At 35.4% G+C, this 19502-nt stretch overlaps 1 protein-coding gene across 3 annotated transcripts in view; it reads left to right on the forward strand.

Annotated features, from left to right (window-relative positions):
* LOC150106687 (putative protein phosphatase 2C T23F11.1) overlaps positions 1–19502 on the forward strand; it is a 179244-nt gene that overhangs the window by 76902 nt on the left and 82840 nt on the right. For all 3 annotated transcript variants that reach the window (XM_090392637.1, XM_090392635.1, XM_090392636.1), the window contains exons 4-5: positions 6408–6473; positions 6555–6628. In XM_090392637.1, the coding sequence (XP_090248763.1) occupies positions 6408–6473; positions 6555–6628 (140 nt within the window). The remainder of the gene's footprint in view (positions 1–6407; positions 6474–6554; positions 6629–19502) is intronic.

Raw genomic sequence — 19502 nt, forward strand, 5'->3', positions numbered from 1 at the left:
GAAAAGAAGGAGTAGCCATAGTATTCAACACAAAATACGAGGCTAATCTTCTTTAATGGCAGTCAGTCTCAAGTAGAATAATGTTGGCAAATATGAGAATGGGGAACTGGACAGTGAGACTTATTTGTGCCTATGGTCCCACAGAAGGTTCTACTAAGGTAGAAGTGGAGGAATTTTTTGAGGCTTTAGAAAAAGCAACTGACACGATGAAAAAGGAAAAGTTGGTCTTTGTTGGGGATCTAAATAGCAGAGTAGGAAATGATTGTCAGACATACAAAAATATTTTGGGAAAATTTGGAGAAAAGAGCAAAGCTAATAATAATGGCAAATACCTGTCGGATTTCTGTTCAGGACATGGGCTGGTTATTACTAATACCATGTTCCAACATAAAAGTGTGCACAAATTCACATGGAGAGAAGAGGCAAGGAATAAGAATAGTCTCATTGACTGTGTTATTGTTGATAGTAATGTTTTCTCCCTGGTGCAGGACACCATAGTGTACAGAGGATTTGAAATTGGATGTGATCACTATTTAGTCTTGAGCAGGATTAAATTGAATTTCATATTGAAAAGAATAACATGTTAAAAGTTTTAAAGCGAATAAAAGTTGAGCAGCTCTCAGATATGAACTGTAGACTAAAATATACAAACATTAAAGAAAAAATTAAAGAGTGTGAGAACAGGAACCAAACACTGGAGATTCAATGGCAAGCCTTGAAGAAAACCCAATTGATTCAGCTAGAGAGGCATGTGGTGAAGTTGTCTGCAAGGATAGAGAAATTAGAACTCCATGGCGGACACAGGAAGTTAAAGAGGCAGTGAAGGAAAAGAAGAAAGCATATCAAAAGTTCCTGGCAAATAAGTCAGCTTTTGCTCTTAGAGAATACAGAGACAAATGTAAGAAAGTGAAACACTGTGTAAAACTAGCTAAACAAAAGTCATGGGAAAGACTTTGGCAAGAACATAGAAAATAAATATCTAGACGGTGGTGAGATATTCTGGAGGTTGTTGAAGAAGCTTAGAAATAGAGGAAAGAGTGAATGAAGAAAGAGAAGGAGTTAAAGATGATAAAGGTGACATGAAAACGGGAGAAAAAAATATCCTTCAAGTATGGAGTAATTACTTTGAAAAATTGCTAAATGAAACAAGCAGTGATAGCACAGTGGTAAAAAACACTGAACAAGCATACAGTCAGGAATACCTATCCATACTTGAAGTAGAAAAAGCCATCAAAGGCTTCAAATGTGGAAAGTTAGCAGGAGTAGATGATATTCGATCAGAAATGCTGAAGTATGGTGGTATAAAAATCTTACAGTAGCTGCACTGCATAGTTCAGAAAGTCTGGATAGAAGGATGAATTCCCGATGATTGGAGTAGAGCTCTCATAGTACCCATATATAAAAAGGGAAATAAAATTGAATGTGAGAATTACAGAGGTATTTCCCTACTGAGTGTTCCTAGTAAGATATATGCAAGCATACTTGAGAAACTGCAAATAGTTAAGAAAGCATAAGACAAATAGTTGAGAAAGCATGGGAATATAACAAAGATTTGTATTTAAGTTTTATTGATCTGGAAAAGGCATATGACAAGGTGCCAAGAGAGAAGCTATAAAATACGCTACAGTTATATGGTATCAATGGGGCATTATATCAAGCAATACTTAGTCTTTATTTGAGTTGTAAGTCAGCAGTTAGAATTGAAGGACGTACAGGAAGATGGTTTAATGTTAAATCTAGTGTGAGGCAAGGATGTACATTATCCCCTCTGTTATTCATTATCTATATGGATTACATTATGAAGGAAAGTGGTATTAAACATGATATCAGAATTGGAGATGTTAATGTCAGCTCTTTGCTTTATGCGGATGATGTTATACTTCTAAATAAATCTGCTACAAGTCTGCAAAATTCTCTGACTAAATTGAATAATTGTTGTAATAGATATGGTATGAAGGTCAGCATTAAAAAGACAATGAAAAGAGGTAGTATTGTTGAAAATGTTAACTGTGTTGTGAACAGGGAACCTGTGGAACAAGTAAAACATTTCAGCTACTTAGGCACGATTTTTAGTGAAGATGGTAATTTAAATATGGAAATACATACCAGAATCAACAAAGCTGGTATGGTAGGAAGTCAATTGAATAAAATCATATGGAATAAGAAAAAAATTAGTCGAAACACTAAATTAGCTGTATACAAGACCATGTTCAAATGAGAGTCCTGAGAAAGATTATGTGTGAACAGATGGCATCAATGGCAATTCATATTAAAAACGAGGATATTAGGAAAGAACTTGACATTGTCAGCATCCAGGAATGCATCAGCAGAGCTAATCTCAGGTGATATGTTCACTTAAACAGAATGGGCGAAAAAATATTAGCAAAAGAAGTGTTGTCTGCCAGGTTGGCAGGAAAATGACCCAGAGGAAGACCAAGATATAGGTGGATTGATACGGTACAAAGTGCCTTAGACGATAGAAATATAAGATCTGATAATATTGGAGTCTTGACAAGTAACAGACTGATTTTGGAAGAAAATTGTAGATAGGAAGTTAGTAATGATATAAATTTTTCATGTTGTACTATCATATCCTGTACACCCCTTGAGGATACATGTCAGGAATTTGATGATGATGGTAAATCTGGTTTATCTGATCATGTCTTGGATATTGTACACAGAATTTACTGGTAAGTTGCATATATTCCTTATTTCACGCCAGTATCTGATATGAGCACAAATTTAAAAAACCTGTAAAATTATAATCAGCCACCCTACCGCACCAGTTGTGATGACCTAAAGAATATGGACGGCACATATTTGACCCACATAATTTGCTCCAATTTTTGCTTTAGCTATTTTTTAGAAAAGTGTTGCTGGTGGTTTGCGATTCTTGCCTTGGCGGGTGCTCGTCGGAGCAGATGTTTTTAGGTCTGTTTTTGAGTGTGTTGACAACACCTTGTTTTTCTGTTTGGGTAGTTAGAGAGCCTCTGTAGCTCAGTACAGATGAAGCCCGTTGGTCAGAAAGAGCTGGGTTTGATTCCTATCTGTGATGTGTGGAATCTTTATCTGGTCTCTTTCGACTAAAGGTGAGTTACCCTGTCTCATACAGAGGTAGGGTTTTTTTTTTTTTAACACGGAAACTGGTTTTTCGTCCCTCAGAACAGGCAAACCGGCCAAGTGGACACACAGATTACAGCCATGAATACTTACAACAATATGTGGAAGAGATAGGGTCCTCACCACGTTGTTACACCATAGTTAACCATGAGACACATCATGGTAGTCAACCTCCTAGGTAGGAGATGGCACATGAATGAATCATGAATATGATCAGTAAGAGAATAGAATATGCACACATTTTATCTTCAGAGAGAGTGTTCTGTTGTACTGCAAAGTAGCCTGCTAATCACAATGCAGTAACCTAAGGATAGATGGACAATGGTAATTAGCTTATTTCCTATCCAGTGATGGAATATGTGGAAAGTTAAAACTTTGTAATAATTCTTTCTCAACTTTCCATTTTATTTATTTCTCCCAAATCTAATTTCTTCATATTGATTCTAAACGTGTAACCTAAATGTTTTTAGATTTTCTCATTGCTGCTGTGTTATAAGACATCACTGGGACCTCTCCTGAAAATGTTTTGGAACTAGTTTTAATTTAGAAAAGCCATCAATTTCTGAATTAGTATGTTTTCTGAAAGCATGCACACTGATGTAGTTGGTGTCTGTAGACCTAACAGTTTGTATGATTTTGAATGTTATGTCAACCTTTGCTTATAATGATACAGAAATTCCTTTTTTTCATAAGTGGTTCAAGACTAAGTGTTAGAACTGAAAACATGTAAAATTGATCATTAATAAATTAATAATGCTTATATATCACTGAGTCTTTTTCTTTGTGTCTCATAGGTTTATAAATGCACTAACATATATGAGGGGGAGTATATAAAGTTCTGATAAACACCTAGAACAAAATTATATTAAAGCAACTGATATAACCCATAAGAAAGAACATAAGTTATCTTCTTAACTCTAGTATTATCAAAGTAATCCTCACCGGCATGAATACATACATTCCACACAGCACTCTGAACTGCCATTCCCTAACGAAACCCTGGTTCTCCAAAAGATGTGCCAAGGCTGTAAAGATGAAACACCAGACATACCACAACTAGCTAAAATCAAGAACCTCATCCTCTTTCAAAGTTTACACCGAAGCCCGTAATACATGCAAAAAAAACAATCAATGCTTCCAAAACAGACTTTGAAAGAGCAAAAAGCAGGAAACTAGCAGCCTGTCCAAATGGCAGCTGAGCCTTTTGGTTTCTCTCCAAAGCAATTGGCTGTACATCAATTCCCAACTCCTACACTATCTTGAAGACACTCACCAAATAAATGACTGCCAGTATGGATGCTGCCACTGCTGATCAAGGATATCTCGCATATGTCACTCATCTCTGGACAAATACTATAGAGAGGTTTGGCAAATCTCAAGTGGTTGCACTAGATATCTCCAAAGTCTTTGACCGGGTCTGGCACAAAGGCCTACTAGGCAAACTACCATCATTCGGTCTGACCCAGGACTTCTGTAGTTGGATTACCAGCTTTCTGTCTGGATGCACACTGTGTGTAATGGTGGACGGCTCCCTATCCTCTCACTACTCAATGTTGGTGAGAGAACAGAACCTTGTGGGACCCCATGCTGAGGTCCCACAAGGTTCTGTTCTCTCACCAACCCTCTTCCTGCTATATATCAATGACCTACTACAATTGACCTCCAACCCAATACAGTTTTGCAGATGACAGCACACTTCACTCCTCGCTTGCATTTGATAAGCCTTACCCTTCACAACTCACCTCAACCTACAGAATATCAACCACCACCCTCAACTCTGATCTCCAAGCCATTCTACAATGGGGTTCGGATAACCTCATAAATTTCAACACCAATAAAACCCAGTTCTGTACTATTTCCCATAAAAAAGAACCATTTTCCCCCCAGTATCCTTTTTAATGATACCCACATTTCCAGACAGTCTGACTTGCTTCTTGGAATCACCCTCACATCAAACCTCTCCTGGCATAAGCATATCACAACCATTGCATCCTCAGCCTCAAAAAAACTAGCATTTCTCTTTCGCTCAAGACGTAACTTCACCCCCGAACAGCTACTAACATTATACAAATCACAAATCTGCCCAGCTATTGCATACTGCTCCCACATATGGGGTGGAGCCCCTAAAAGCTCTCTCAAAATGCTCGACTCAATACAGAGGAGAGCCATTAGACTTATCAATGAGCCATCCCTTACCAACCCCCCCCCTCCACTTTCACGCAGACGTATGGTCTCTGCACTATGTATATTCTACAAATATTTCCATGGGAAATGCTCATGCGAAGTAACATCAATAATTCCTCTGCTCAGTACAAAGCTCATTGGAACACGTGCAGCTGCTGCACAACATCCCTTCACAGTACACCTAGAAACAAACAGAACAAGTTTCTTTTCCTCTTCCTTCATCCCTGCAACTGCTGCACTTTGGAACAGTCTTCCACCTGCTGTGTTCCCCAAGGAATACAATTTAAAGTCATTCAAACGTAAACAAATTCCTCCTTTCCTAACTCACTACCCATACAAGGTACAAATGTACTATAGGTTGACCAACCAACCTTCTGTGTACGGGCCCAACATAAAAAAAAAAAAAAAAACCAAAAAAAACTATTATGTTCTTTCTTGTGGTTATGTGTTGCCTTAACCACCTTACCGGCCATTATGGATCAAATACGCATCAGCATATGCTTCGTGTCCATCATATATTTCAATGTAATATCAATGGTATTAAAATTTTAATATGCACTTCGCATCCATCATAACTTGAACATCTATAGACGTCTTGGCTGGTAGCGTGGTTAATATCATTTTGTTCTAGGTGTTTATCAGAACTTTCAACCTTCCTCGCATAAGTAATTTTTATGTCACACCTATAGTACATTACTACTGTATGTTAAGAGTTTTTAATTATTTTAAAATGTTTTATTTTTCTGCATTTCTTATTTAGTTTTTTGCACAATTCAGAAACCCTGCTCTAGATAGAAACCAAACATGGATTCCCCCCCAAGTTGTATTTTAGGCTTCCAGTAAGTGGGGAGATGGTCTCACACCTCACCTAGGCTGACACCTGACTGGTGAGCCAGCACAAAAATTTCAAGCCTTAGAGCCATTTCCTTTTCAGAAATATTAATTATATATCACCCCTCTCCTTTCATCCAATTCTACCTCAGATTTGAAAGTTATGAAAAGTTTTGTGAAAAATTTGGATTTTATTTATTTGTTTTGTTTCCTGCATTCTTATATAAATGTATCTGATATTTGGATATTAACAAAATAAAATTTAATTTCAGAAAAAGGGGACATTGTAGAATCAATCAAGCAAGGCTTTTTGGAAGTTGATGCTGATATGTTGAAGGGTACGTATTAAGTTTTGCTCAAAATATATTTCTGAATATGCATTAATGGCATTTCTTGATGGTCCTATTTTTGGTTTTCAGATGAAAATATGAGAGATGAATTAGCAGGCACAACAGCTGTAGTTGTATTATTGAAAAATGGCAAAATATACTGTGTAAGTATTTTTGTCTTAATATGTATAGTGAATTGTCTTACTCCTTTTTTATTATTATTTCTGGTTTCAGCTCTATTCCTCATGTTATAAATGACCACCCTATCATGAATATAAATGCTGTATCTTAATGCAAAAAGAAGTCAGTTTCATATGACAGATGGATTGAGATGCCACTCCTTATTTTTAAAAGTACTGTGGAGTACCATGCCACATAAAGGAGTCATTCAAACTGTTTTTTTTCTGGATCCATAATGTTGAATATGTTATGATACTTTCTATTAGTGAGCCATGGATGCTAAACTAAATCTTGGGGATGTAGTAATATGAGGGTTGTTTGAAAAGTTTGGTAAAAAAAAAATAAGTTAAACACATTTTTTGGAAAAAATGTGTTTAACTTATTATAAAGGTAATAAGCCTTGATGACATCCTCTTTCGAAGAAAATTTCATGGTATCATTATGGAATCCCACCGAGCCAAATTTTTAATTTTGGGAACAAGAAGTAGTTGCACAGGACCAAGTCCAGAGAATACGGTGGATGTAGAATCGATTTGAACCTCAATTCGTGCAGTTTTGCCATTGCGATGCCCAATGTGTGGGATGGTGCATTGTCTTGATGAAAGAGCACTTTTTTGTGTGCCAATCTTGGCTGTTTTTTCTTCAGTTCTTCTTTTAAAGGGTCCAACAATGATGCATAATAGACTCTTGTTATTGTCTAATCCTTTTCCAAATAGTCTATCATGATAATTCCTTGGGAATCCTAAAAAACAGTTGCCATCATCTTCCCAGCTGACAAACAGTCTTTGCTTTTTTCGGTACTCAAATTCTTTCATCTACAGTCACGAATCGATGCAAAAAACCTGCGAATCGCGATTAAACATCGTCAAACTGCATTGAAATGTCTTTTCGCATGCATTTTTTGATCAAAGTCAACAATTGCGACACCCATCGTGCCCACAGCTTTTTCATGTGCAATTTTTCGTGCAGGATATTATACCCATTCAGTTGAGAGATGCCTACAATCTGAGCAATTTCATGCACTTTCACTCAGTGGTCTTCCATAATGATACCATGGTTTTATCAATCATTTCCTTTGTAGTGACCTCAGTCGGGTGTCCGGAGCACACTTCATCTTTGATGGACTTACGACCATGTTTAAACTCTTTTATCCAAAAATAAATAGTCTTCAGTGCTGGTGCAGAGTCCCCATGAACTGCATCTAACTCGGCTTTGATCCATTCGGCCATCCACTTCTTCAAATAAAAGTGTTTTATCACTGCACGAATATGAAAAATGTGAACACGGTCATTTTAAATGTTTGCCAAACGAGAACTACGTGTCACTCATGGCTAAAATTTTGCAGGTGTCATGAAAAAGATGATACGTGCCGACACTGGTATGAACGAACGAATTGTGTCACCATCTATTGGAAATTTATCAAACTTTTCAAACAACACTCATAATTACAGTAGGATGTGAAGTATGGGTTTATAGCTATTCAGAGATCTTTGACTGAGCAAGGGTGCTAGACTATCCTGAAATGATTAAAGGTTTTTGCACTAATGACAATGAAATAATACTAGATAACAGTTGGATATGTGGTTGATTGCATATCACTAGAAACTATTCATATTATTGATATTAGCTGAGAATATTCAGGTGATGCAATATATATATACACCTTTGAAATGAAGTCTTAAAAAGTTCATGAGGAAATGAGCGTATGCTAATTGACTAATGGTCTTTCTTTTACAGAAATTCTGCTAACAGAATTGAAGTTGGGAAAACCATATTGCATTCATATGCTATGCCTGATATTTAGTTTATCATATGTTATTTATTTGAAATAAAAATCAAGGTCTTGTAATTTCTTTAATGTCTCTCTTATCCAACTCTATCTTTCTATTTAGTTTCACCTTGGCTTTCAATCTGTCTGGATGTGTGCTTTACTGAAGTGATCACTTAATAACCCAGCTGTTGCCTATGCATTCATCACTTTCCTATCATCTCTGCAAAATAGATAAACTGCCAAAGAGTACATGATTTACAGACATAATACACTGGTCTCAGAGCCTTAGTTGCTTTGGCTGTAATTCTAAAACTGATATCATCTGTGTTTGCTAAGGTTATTCTTCCATAATCATTCTTCCTTTCACTATAGCAAAGGAATTCTCTCAAATTTCCATTAACCTGTTCAGTCAACCTTTTTCTTCTTTTTTGCAGTCTGATTTTGTTAGCTTCCTTCTTCTGAATACTATTACTCAGTTTCTCAGACCATATTGCATCCCCCCCTTTTTTTTTTTTTGATAATTATTTATTTTTTCCTTGGAGCAAAACAGAATTGAAATCTTGTTTGTTAATTTGAACAAAATGACTTCTGGGATGTTCTCCTTTCACTTTGGTAACTGAGCAAACTTTTTATATATTATTTTACAGAGAAATACACAGTTTATATTTAATTTAAAAAGTGAGATTTTTTTATTTAGTTGTATATTTTTAAACTAGAGTTTAGATAAAACAAATTGGTTTCACATGTTTGCTTTTTCAGCATACATACATACATATATATATATATATATATATCTACAAAGAGAACAAATATAAATACAAAACTGAAACTGGTAACATTCCAAATATGGAAAATCAGGCATGAGCCATACAGCTGGCATGTTGTTTATTTTCTCCAATGCCTTGTAGATGATTGTTGGAAAAGTCGGTGTGTGTTAAGATCTCATTAAAGACTTCCAGATATTATTTACAATGCATCATTTCCTATTGATTGATCTATTGAGTGGATATGTAGCTTTGGATTCTTTTTTGTTGTGATAAATCTTCTTCTTCTAAATAAGCCATGGTTGGCTTTATCCTGTTCTGTGTTTTGATTAGTAGCAGATACATAGGCAATCTTTATGATAGTACTTCACCATTCCTCTCAGAAGTTTGTCATCATTCCTACATTAAAAAGAGCACATCATAAAAGAAACCTGCGACTAATAAGGGTTCTGACTTTGCCAGTCATATTTAATGGCTATCAGAATAAGTCTGTTCAAAAATTATTTACATGGAAACACCACCTTAATAAGTTGCTAACATTCAATACAGAGACCTTATATACACTGCTTGGAAAGAAGTCAACAACAGCCACTCCCATGAGCAAGTTGCATTGTGTCATGTAATGGGTCACGTGTTTGTAGCTGGTATAAGCTGGAAGGAACATGATACTCCCAAGTCACTGCAATTAAGGCTGTGAGAAGGAAACTGATGGAGTTTGAAAGAGGTATTGCGACAGGATGTCATGTTGCAGGACTATCTGTTTGGCAAATTGTTGACAAATTGGGCCATCCCAGATCAACAATCAGTGATACTATACTGAGATGGAAGCACAGGGAACAGTGGTGGCCCGTGAAGTTTTAAATGGGGGTGCTGTCTATACAAAATAATTTTTTAAAAATTATTTTGTATAGGCAGCACTTCCAGTTAAAACTTTACGGGCTGCCACTGACAGGGAATCAGCTCCTTGTGCTTCCATTAGGTGACATGACCATAGAGTGCTACAAAGGATAACATGTAAAAATTCATGATCCAGTCGATGCCTGGAACTGCCATTTGGCAGTTCCAGGCATCGACTGGATCATGAATCTGCACACAAAACATTCAGAACTGAGGCTCACAACATCGGTTTCCATGGTGGGACCACAATATTCAAACTCCACATTACCTGAACCAACATGCAGTGTTGGTGCAAAAAGCATGTATAGTGGGATGTGGAAGCTTGGAAATCTGACTGATTCATCACTGCATAACACAGATTTCCAAGCTTCCACATCCCACTATACATTTCCAAGCTTCCCCATCATTGAGCAGAAGGATGGGTGTGGTGGATGCCCAATGAACGTCTCTTACCAGAGTGTGTAGTCCTAACTATGAAATTCGCAATCATTGAACTCCATGAGGTATCTGAACATTCTGGACAATACTTCCTACTTTGTGGCATTTCTATGTAACTGACCATTGTCTCTGTCAGCAAGACAATGCACCGTGTCATAAAGCTGCTGCTGCTGTAACTGCATGGTTTGTGGACATGAACATCATCGCCACACTTGACTTTCCTCCATAGAGACCTGATTTCAATCCTCTTGACCATCCACAGATGGTCAATCCTATTGACCATCTGTGGATGAACTGGAGCATCAGGTGAGGTTAAGGGATATTCTGCCCCACAACAGTTCAGGATCTCATTACATGTCTCCAGGAAGAATGGTCCAAAATTCCCACTGATTGCTATCGTATGCTTGTGGAAAGTATGTCCCGTAGGATTGCTGCAGTCATTGCATCAAAAGGAGATAAGTGGCATGGCTGTTTGTTCCTCACACTATGGATTCTGTTGACTTCTTTCCAAAGATTGCTTCATTACTAAAAATTAACACCTAAGTTACATGTTTATCTAGGAGTCTGCAGAATTCCTTATCCTTGCGGTTTACCATATAGGGAGCTTATTATAAGTTTCAGAATCCATGTAAAAGAACATAATGACATGATCAATAAAAGAACATGATAACACAGAATTTACAGACAAAAAATACTAGTGATGGTGGTGGGGAGTAGATGGAATTACGTATAGATGATGATAATGGTAGTGGCGTACTTTTCATGAAGGAATAAAGTTGCAAACTTGGATGTCTTGTAATGTCTCTAAGACATCATCTAAATGATTTCATATGGAAAAGAATTACTGGAAAGCTTAAAGGCCACAGAATTACTGATATTGCTAGAGAGTTTGGAATCTCACATAGCATTGTATCCAGGCCTCTGGGCAGATTTTCAAACCAATGGAATGTATGTTTCGAATGTTTAACAGCAAAACATAATCAACACACCATGGCAGGTCAGCTTGCAAGTCGGGCTTTATTCAAGCATAGGTACACGAATATCTTGACAAACTGGCAAGATATCTGCAGCAAGTAGACATGTAGTCTGCATCCCTTTATCCACAGCTCATCCTAGAGTACATTTTCATAGTGTTATATCTATAAAAATTGGACAAGACACCAATTGGCTGATGTATTCTTTACGGATGAGTTGTTTTAGTCATTCCTCTGATTATAGGTGACACTTGATTTGGCATGAAAGTGGTACTGTTTATTATCTCAAAAATGTTCTTGAAATAGATAAAGCAGTGCTGGGATCATTGTGGTAAGACATTATGCTTAATAGTACGCACTGAGCTACAGTTGCTGGAAAAAGTGACCATAACTGGTGAACGATATTGCAGTGAAGTTCTTCACCATTATTTTCGATTGTTCATTGGTGCTGTGGGCGAAGAATTCCTATTTATGGATGACAATGTCACACCATCATACACAAGCAGTGGAGATACTTATGGAGACAAAGGATATTAATCAAATCAAGTGGCCAGCACATACCCCAGATCTCAACCCCATAGAACATGTTTGAGATGCATTATGGCTTGAAATTCCCTTCCAGAAAATAAACAAGGCTTTATCCTTGCTCTGAAGAAGGAGTGGGCCAGTTTGTCTCAACAACTCCTGAATTACTTGGTGCGACATTGGGAGAGCTGCATCACAGTTCAGGGTGGACACTGTACATTAATTCCTTAACTAGGTCCTTAGGAACTTTGTAACTTTGGCCAAAAATATATTGTAATTTAATTTGTGCAAAATTTATAACACAATTTTTGTGCAGTATATTTATTAGTATGCTAGCGATGAATTTATGTCCACATTTGGCTGTAGTCATTTTTTTCCCCATATATATATACATCGAATTTAGTGCTTGTGTAAAATTGATTTTTGTCTGTTTTATTGTGTTTTTCCCTTAGAAAATTAGTGTTTTATAGTATATTAGTGTAGATTTTAGTGTTTTTGATAACACATTTTTATTAAGATATTGCAATAATAAATATAGATTTAAAATGGTGCCAAAAACGCACAACAAGTGTAATTCTAAGAAGAGCAGAGCAGTCGAGAACAAGAAGGCTAGCCCTGCCATTGAGGTTATTGGAGATATGGAGGAGGTTATTGAAAATCTATAATCTGCAAAATAACAAAATTAAAGCATTCATTTTTTTAGACAAATTATGGACTCCATGTTGTTGTTGAGAAATTAAAATAATTATTTTAATTTCTCGACATTTCAACCTTCCTATTAAGGTCATCATCTGGAGTATATATATATATATAGAGAGAGAGAGAGAGAGAGCTATATTACATTTCACACAGTATGCTAAATAGACAATGATCAACGGTTATTCTACTGGTCTGACCTCCAGTTAAAATAAAAAAATAAAGTAACTACATTCTATTTAAGACATCAGAGAAAAAAAAATTTTTTTTTTGCAGATAGTTTTATTGCAGCAAAAATGATGTTCTAATTTAACATGGGAATTGTTATATTAGATTTAAGATCATGGATTATATAGGTAACTATAGTCCTATTTATTAAAATAAATTAAACAGAAAAATTAATAGAAATTATTAGAAAAAATGAAATAGAAATTATTATTTCTAACATGGTTGTAGAGTCCATAATTTGTCTAAAATGAATGTTGATCACCATGTAACACTAAAGGAAAGGAAAAAAAATAAATCAGATTATCAGAGAAATGACACAGGAATTACAAAAAAGTCAAGAGGTGTTTAAAGGAACATAGAAAAGAAAATTAAGCAGTAAAATAAGAAACAACAAAGCACGGAAACAAGTAAATCAGGAAGTAACGGAAATCAGGTAAGTGACATTGTTTGTAAAAAGAAGGATGTTATTTGGTATGGTGACTCTATAATAAAACATGCAATTGACGAATGAGTTATAACTTCAAGTTTTCCCAGAGCGAAAATTAAGAATATAAAGGAAGCAATTCAAAAACAGAAAAGAAAAGTAAACAAGATCGTAATTGTAGTAGGTACTAACGACTTGCGATAAGTTCAGTATGAGAGAGGACATGAAAAGGTTGTTGGAAGAGTGAAGAGTGAGGAAAGTGAAAATCATCAGTATATTATCTTGATATGATAAAAATGAATTAAGAAGGGCTATGATATAATGATATTTTGGAGAGATTTGACAAGTGACATAGTTATTTGCTGATAATGCAAAGATATGTAGGGTAATCAAAAATAATTCTGGTTTTACAGTACTTGCAGAATGATTTGAATAGGCTGGAAGTGTGGGCATGGGAAAATGGATATCAGTTCAATGTCAGTAAATGTAAAGTCATTCACTTTGGCATGATTAGATATCCAGTGTTATATTATATTGGTGGGATTATGCTAGAAGAAACTGATGCGACTAGGGATGTTGAAGTGTTAGTAGATTGCAAATACAAAAAGATAATTGCAATGCTGAAATGAATGTTCGCATGTAAAGATAAGAATGTAATTTTGCCTCTTTATAAGGTCTTGATAAGACCTCGTTTGGACTATTGTGTGTAGGCCTGGTCTCCTGGTTTCTGTTGTGATTCTGATATAGTGGAGAGAATGCAAAGGAGAGTCTTAAAAATGATATCAGGATTGTGGAATACTTATTATGAAGACATATTGAGAATTTGTAGACTGCAGACACTAGCAAACAGGAGAAAGAGGCGATACGATTGAGACAAACTTCTGAAAGGGTCATACAGGATTTCAGTTGAAATCCTGTATGACCCTTTCAGAAGGAAGGAATTTTTCAATTTATGGAAGGTGGGGAAAGGTCAAGAATGCATCCTTGGATGTTGAGAATGAATGCCGCTAAGATGGGGGTGATGGCTAGATTTTTTCTTCATAGGGTGGTGTTGTGATTGGAATGAATTGCCATTGGATGTTGTGAATGCAAGAAGTGTGAATAAATTCAAGAATAAGTATGATAGCTGGTGCATCTAGTATGAGGCCTCCTTCGATGAGCCCCTGCCTTTCTGGAGGTCTCTTAATAATAATAATATACAGTAAAAATGTAGTTTTTACATTTACAGTAAAAATGCTGAAAAATTACAGGTTATCATCGGTGGTAAACAGTAGTTTTAATACAAAGTAGAAAGTGAACAGTGAAACTGATTTAAAACAGTGAAAGCTACATGATGTTATTCATGACAACACAAAGGCATAACTGTGGAGACATTATATTAATTCCTCTTCATCCAATTGTTGACTGTATAGATTCTCAGACATATCACATTGCAGAATTTTGGCACATTTATTAAAAGATCATATTGGTAATTCCTGCTCTTTCAAAAAAAATTCTGCCAATTTTCTTAATAAATTGAAAAAAGTTTCCATATAGTCTAATGATTTAATGGTAAGTTTTGATATTGAATCACTGTTCACCAACATACCTCTAGAAGACCCACTTCATTTGCTGTCACCACCTCCTCCACTGGATATAGAGAAATTATTGGATTTTTGTCATTCACTCTGGTTATTTTCTTTGTCAAAACAGAATCTGCAGGCAAGTTGAAGAAACCACCATGGGAAGTCCGCTCTCTCTCCTGCTTTTACTAAATTCTATGTGGAACATTTAGAAGACATCCTTTTCTCATCCATACACCCTCACCCTTTGTTTTGGGTTTGTTATATATTGATGACATTTTTGCGATCTGTTCTCACAACAAAGATACATTACTTGCCTTTCCAGCAAGTATAAATAATCTACATCCATGAATTAATTTTACTATGGAAAAAGAAAATGCAGTTCTCACTGTTTCAAATTGATTCATTGTTCATTTTTACTTTGTATTAAACTACCATTTGCCACTGATGATGACTTATAAATTATCCTTCTTAGAGATTCTGCTCTGCTGTCCATCATAAGGTGAACTAATTACTTCTGTTTTTTGAAAACCTACCTTCACTTGGATGCTACATTCAACAGCAATTGACTCACCATCCCTCTCAAAAGATTGAAATTCTCAAAACTTGATTATAATGTATTTATATCATGGTTCCCCTCTAACAACTATAGCAAGAAAATTTAAATATCAAATGATATATTAAACTCAGTAGCTTCTCAGTTCTGCTCAAATAACAAAGAAACAGTATCTAGAGTCCCCATCCCATACATTCTAACATCTCAAAACCAATTTCAAGAATTCTTAAGAAGTACTGTCTAGTGGCTACATTTATTCCACTCAACAAACTATCATCATGGTTTCCTTTTTGTTCTTCCTTATGACAGTTACCTTTTTTTTTTTAGACAAACTACATATGTTCAGCAGCAAAAAAAACAAAACAAAAAAAAAAAACAAGAACACAAGTCATAGCATCAGAGAAATCGGGCTTTGAAAACATGAAATAGATTCATATCATAATATCATATGGTCTGAAACTTGTTTACTCCATTGTTATTGGTATAGATTCAAATCTTTATTTAAAGAAAGCACCAAAGCCTTACTTCATTGTTCAAACTTGAATTGCAATGACTGCTTCTCAATATCAAAGATGTGGGAGATTATTTGAATTACACTTGTTCTTCTTTATGACAGTTACCTTTCTTTTTTTTAGACAAACTGCACATGTTCAGCAGGGGAAAAAAAAAAATACAAAAACACAAGTCATATCATCAGAAGGAAATCGGAGAAATCGGGTTTTGAAAACATGAAATAGATTCATATCATAATATCATATGGTCTGAAACTTGTTTACTCCATTGTTATTGGTATAAATTCAAATCTTTATTTAAAGAAAGCACCAAAGCCTTACTTCATTGTTCAAACTTGAATCGCAATGACTGCTTCTCAATATCAAAGATGTGGGAGATTGTTTTAATTAATAATAGTTATTTAATAATTAATGTCTCCTCGGTTATGTCTGCATTGTGCCATGTATAGCATTGCACAATGCAGGGCTCTCACTGTTAAATTGTTGGAAGTTTTTTTCACTTTGTTATACTATAAATTACAGATGCCAAGAAATTATATTCTTGGTTTAATCCTTTATCCAAGTGTAAGCAAACAACGTTTGCACCTGAAATATTTTCAGGACTGGGGCAACTTGTATATAGAAGCTAATGACTTCACATCACTTCCCTTAGTATCCCATAATGCAAAGCATATCTTGCAGACATGTATCATGCTATGTATGAATTATGGGAAGGGTCACTAATCAGTCTGGTTTCAACCTTTATTGAGGTCTCATCAATGGGAGCCAGCAACTATCCAATTTCCAACAACTGTCTCTAATTCAGAGTATTTTAATAATAAAGTCTGACACCTTTTGGCTACTCGTATATGAAAATATGACTTAATCACCTCTGGGTCTGGCTCCTACTGATGACACCTCAATAAAGGTCGAAACCGATCTGGGTAGTGACCCTTCCCATAATGCATAGCATTATACATGTCTGCAAGGGTATGTGCTTTGCATTATGGGATACTAAGGGAAGTGATGCGAAGTCATTAGCTTCTGTATATGAGATGCCCTAGTACTGAAATACTTCAGACACAAACGTTGTTTACTTACACTTGGATAAAGGATAAAATCAAGTATACAATTTCTTGGTATCTTTAATTATCTCACTGTTTCAAATCAATCCATTGTTTGCTTTCTACTTTGTATTAAACTGCCTTTTTTTTTCTACTGATGATGGACTGTAATTTTTAGACTGAAATATATGGCATTTGAATAAATATTATTCAGTTATTTTCTTGTGTTTTCATGTGAGGTGAAGTATAAACAAAGTCATTGAGGGAGAGGATCCCTTTAGATGCTCAAATACCTATAATTTCTCTCTGTTTACCAGAGACTCAAGCATTCATCTAATGGGAACCCATTCTGCTCGCTGGCCACATTCACAATAAGAATTTTAGATGCTTCTTAGCAGGCTCCATAGCCAGACTCTGAGTTCTGTTTTCAATTCATTGTTTAAAGTTCTCATTGTCTTTTGAACAGTAATAAATACATCAATTGTCATATACATCAGGTATGAGAAATGTTGTTCCCATAATTATTGAATCCTTTAGCATAGAATGATTGAGGTATTGTGTTTTTCTTATTGCATTTTGTAATTGCCATTAATGGTTTGGAGAGAATATTTTAGTTGTATGACAATGCTTGTTTATCTACGGAACTAGCATGAATGATGAGAACATATACTTGTCTTTAATTACTAATAATACAATTTGATTTATTATAGATGAATCAGATTCTAAAGTGCACTATTTATTTTAAGAATGAGTACTTTTGTAATACAGTAGGCACCACTTATTGTGGTCACTTTAGGATAGTCGCTTTTCAATAACCAGCTGATAACATTAAGCAAATGATATAAAAAAAATTTGCATCATTTATTTCAATTTATTGTTATGAATATTATTTAATTTATTATTATAAATAACTTTAATAAACAGGAACATAAAATTTATTTTAATAACTTACCTAGTGTTGTCTGTCATGTGTTTGAATATAGTAGTTCATGAATAAATTGCTCATACTTATAATGCCTTTCGAAGTTTGTTGCTGTATGTTGCACACCACAACGAAGTATTCATAGAGCTTATTGCATCTGGGTATTGGTTGAAGGAGCTTCTAAAATTTGTTCTTCTATATATTAGGTTCACTTTTTTCTATTAGTTTAAAGTTCTCATTAGAAGTAGCGTGATATATTTCCAACACTGTCATTGTAGCCACCACTTCAACGTTGTTATCAATATCCAACAATTTTCAAATTCTTCTTTTGACATACTGTCTGGGGTTTTATCAAAAATTTAATTTGTAAGATATTGAAATTCTTTGGAAGAAGAAGTTTCAGAGTTTGTCTTAAAAAAATCCACCTTTTTGGAAGTGGTTTTCAATAATCTTCTCTGAGACTTGCTTCCATGACATTGCTACCAAATGCAATGCATGAAGGGAGAAACCTTTTTTTGCAGTTGCACTTGCATCAAATTGATCTTTTATGTAATCAGGTTCAGCTATAATTCTCGCATGAACTTCCCTGCGATAAGCTTTAAAAGCTCGTATGACGCCTTGGTCACATGGTTGAATTAATGATGTGGTGTTCAAAGGCAAGAAGATTACATTGATGTTCTTTAACGATAAATTGTTTGTGTGTGTGTGCAGTGCAGTTGCCTGCTAACAAGGCAATTTTTTGCTTTAAGATCCCACTTAACTAACCAATTGTTGAAAATGGCATTAGTCATCCAAGCATTTGCACTAGAACAGTAGTCAACAGGCAAACTTTTGACACCTTTGAAACATCCAGGATTTTTACTTTTTCCGATTACTAGGAGCTCTCTTGTTTCTCACCTTTCATATTAGCACAACAAAGAACTGCCACTCGCTCTTTTGAAGATTTAAATCCTTTAGTACTTTCTTTTTTTTTTTTTAAACAAATAAGTATGCCCAAGCATTGCACGGAAATAGTCCTTTTCGTCTGCATTGTAAACATCCTCTGGAGAATATTCAGCAATAATTTTTGGCTACTTGGTCTTAATTCGTGCATCAGCTGATAAAAAGTCAGCACTTTATTCTTCACCATGAATATGCTTGTACACAATATTCTCTCCCTTTTTCCACCTGTTAAATCATCCATCAGTTGTGGTGAAATTTCTTTGCCCATTATTTTTGCAAGTTCTCCTTTTTAACACATCAAAGGCCCCATTAATCAGGGCATTATTTTCACGAACATGACTAAACCAAATTTTCAGTGCTAATTCAACTTAGTATGCTTATCAGATCAGGCACTTTTCCAATCCATCTTCTCATTAGTAAGAGCTGAAGTTCTGCCATTAAAAAAAAAAAAATCTACCATCCTCAAGCTATCTAGCTAAGAACTATATATGACTGGTTGTTTTTTGTATAGTGTGATCTGTCTTTTAAGCTCTTACACAAGAGCGGTTGTGAAATTTTTAAATGTACAGCTGCACTGTGCTGACTCATTTTGGGCAACTTAACA

The sequence above is a fragment of the Typopeltis vanoorti genome, chromosome 5 (genome assembly GCF_054136105.1).
Source record: "Typopeltis vanoorti isolate ZY-2024b chromosome 5, IOZ_Tvanoo_1.0, whole genome shotgun sequence".
NCBI classification, from domain to species: Eukaryota; Metazoa; Arthropoda; class Arachnida; order Uropygi; family Thelyphonidae; genus Typopeltis; species Typopeltis vanoorti.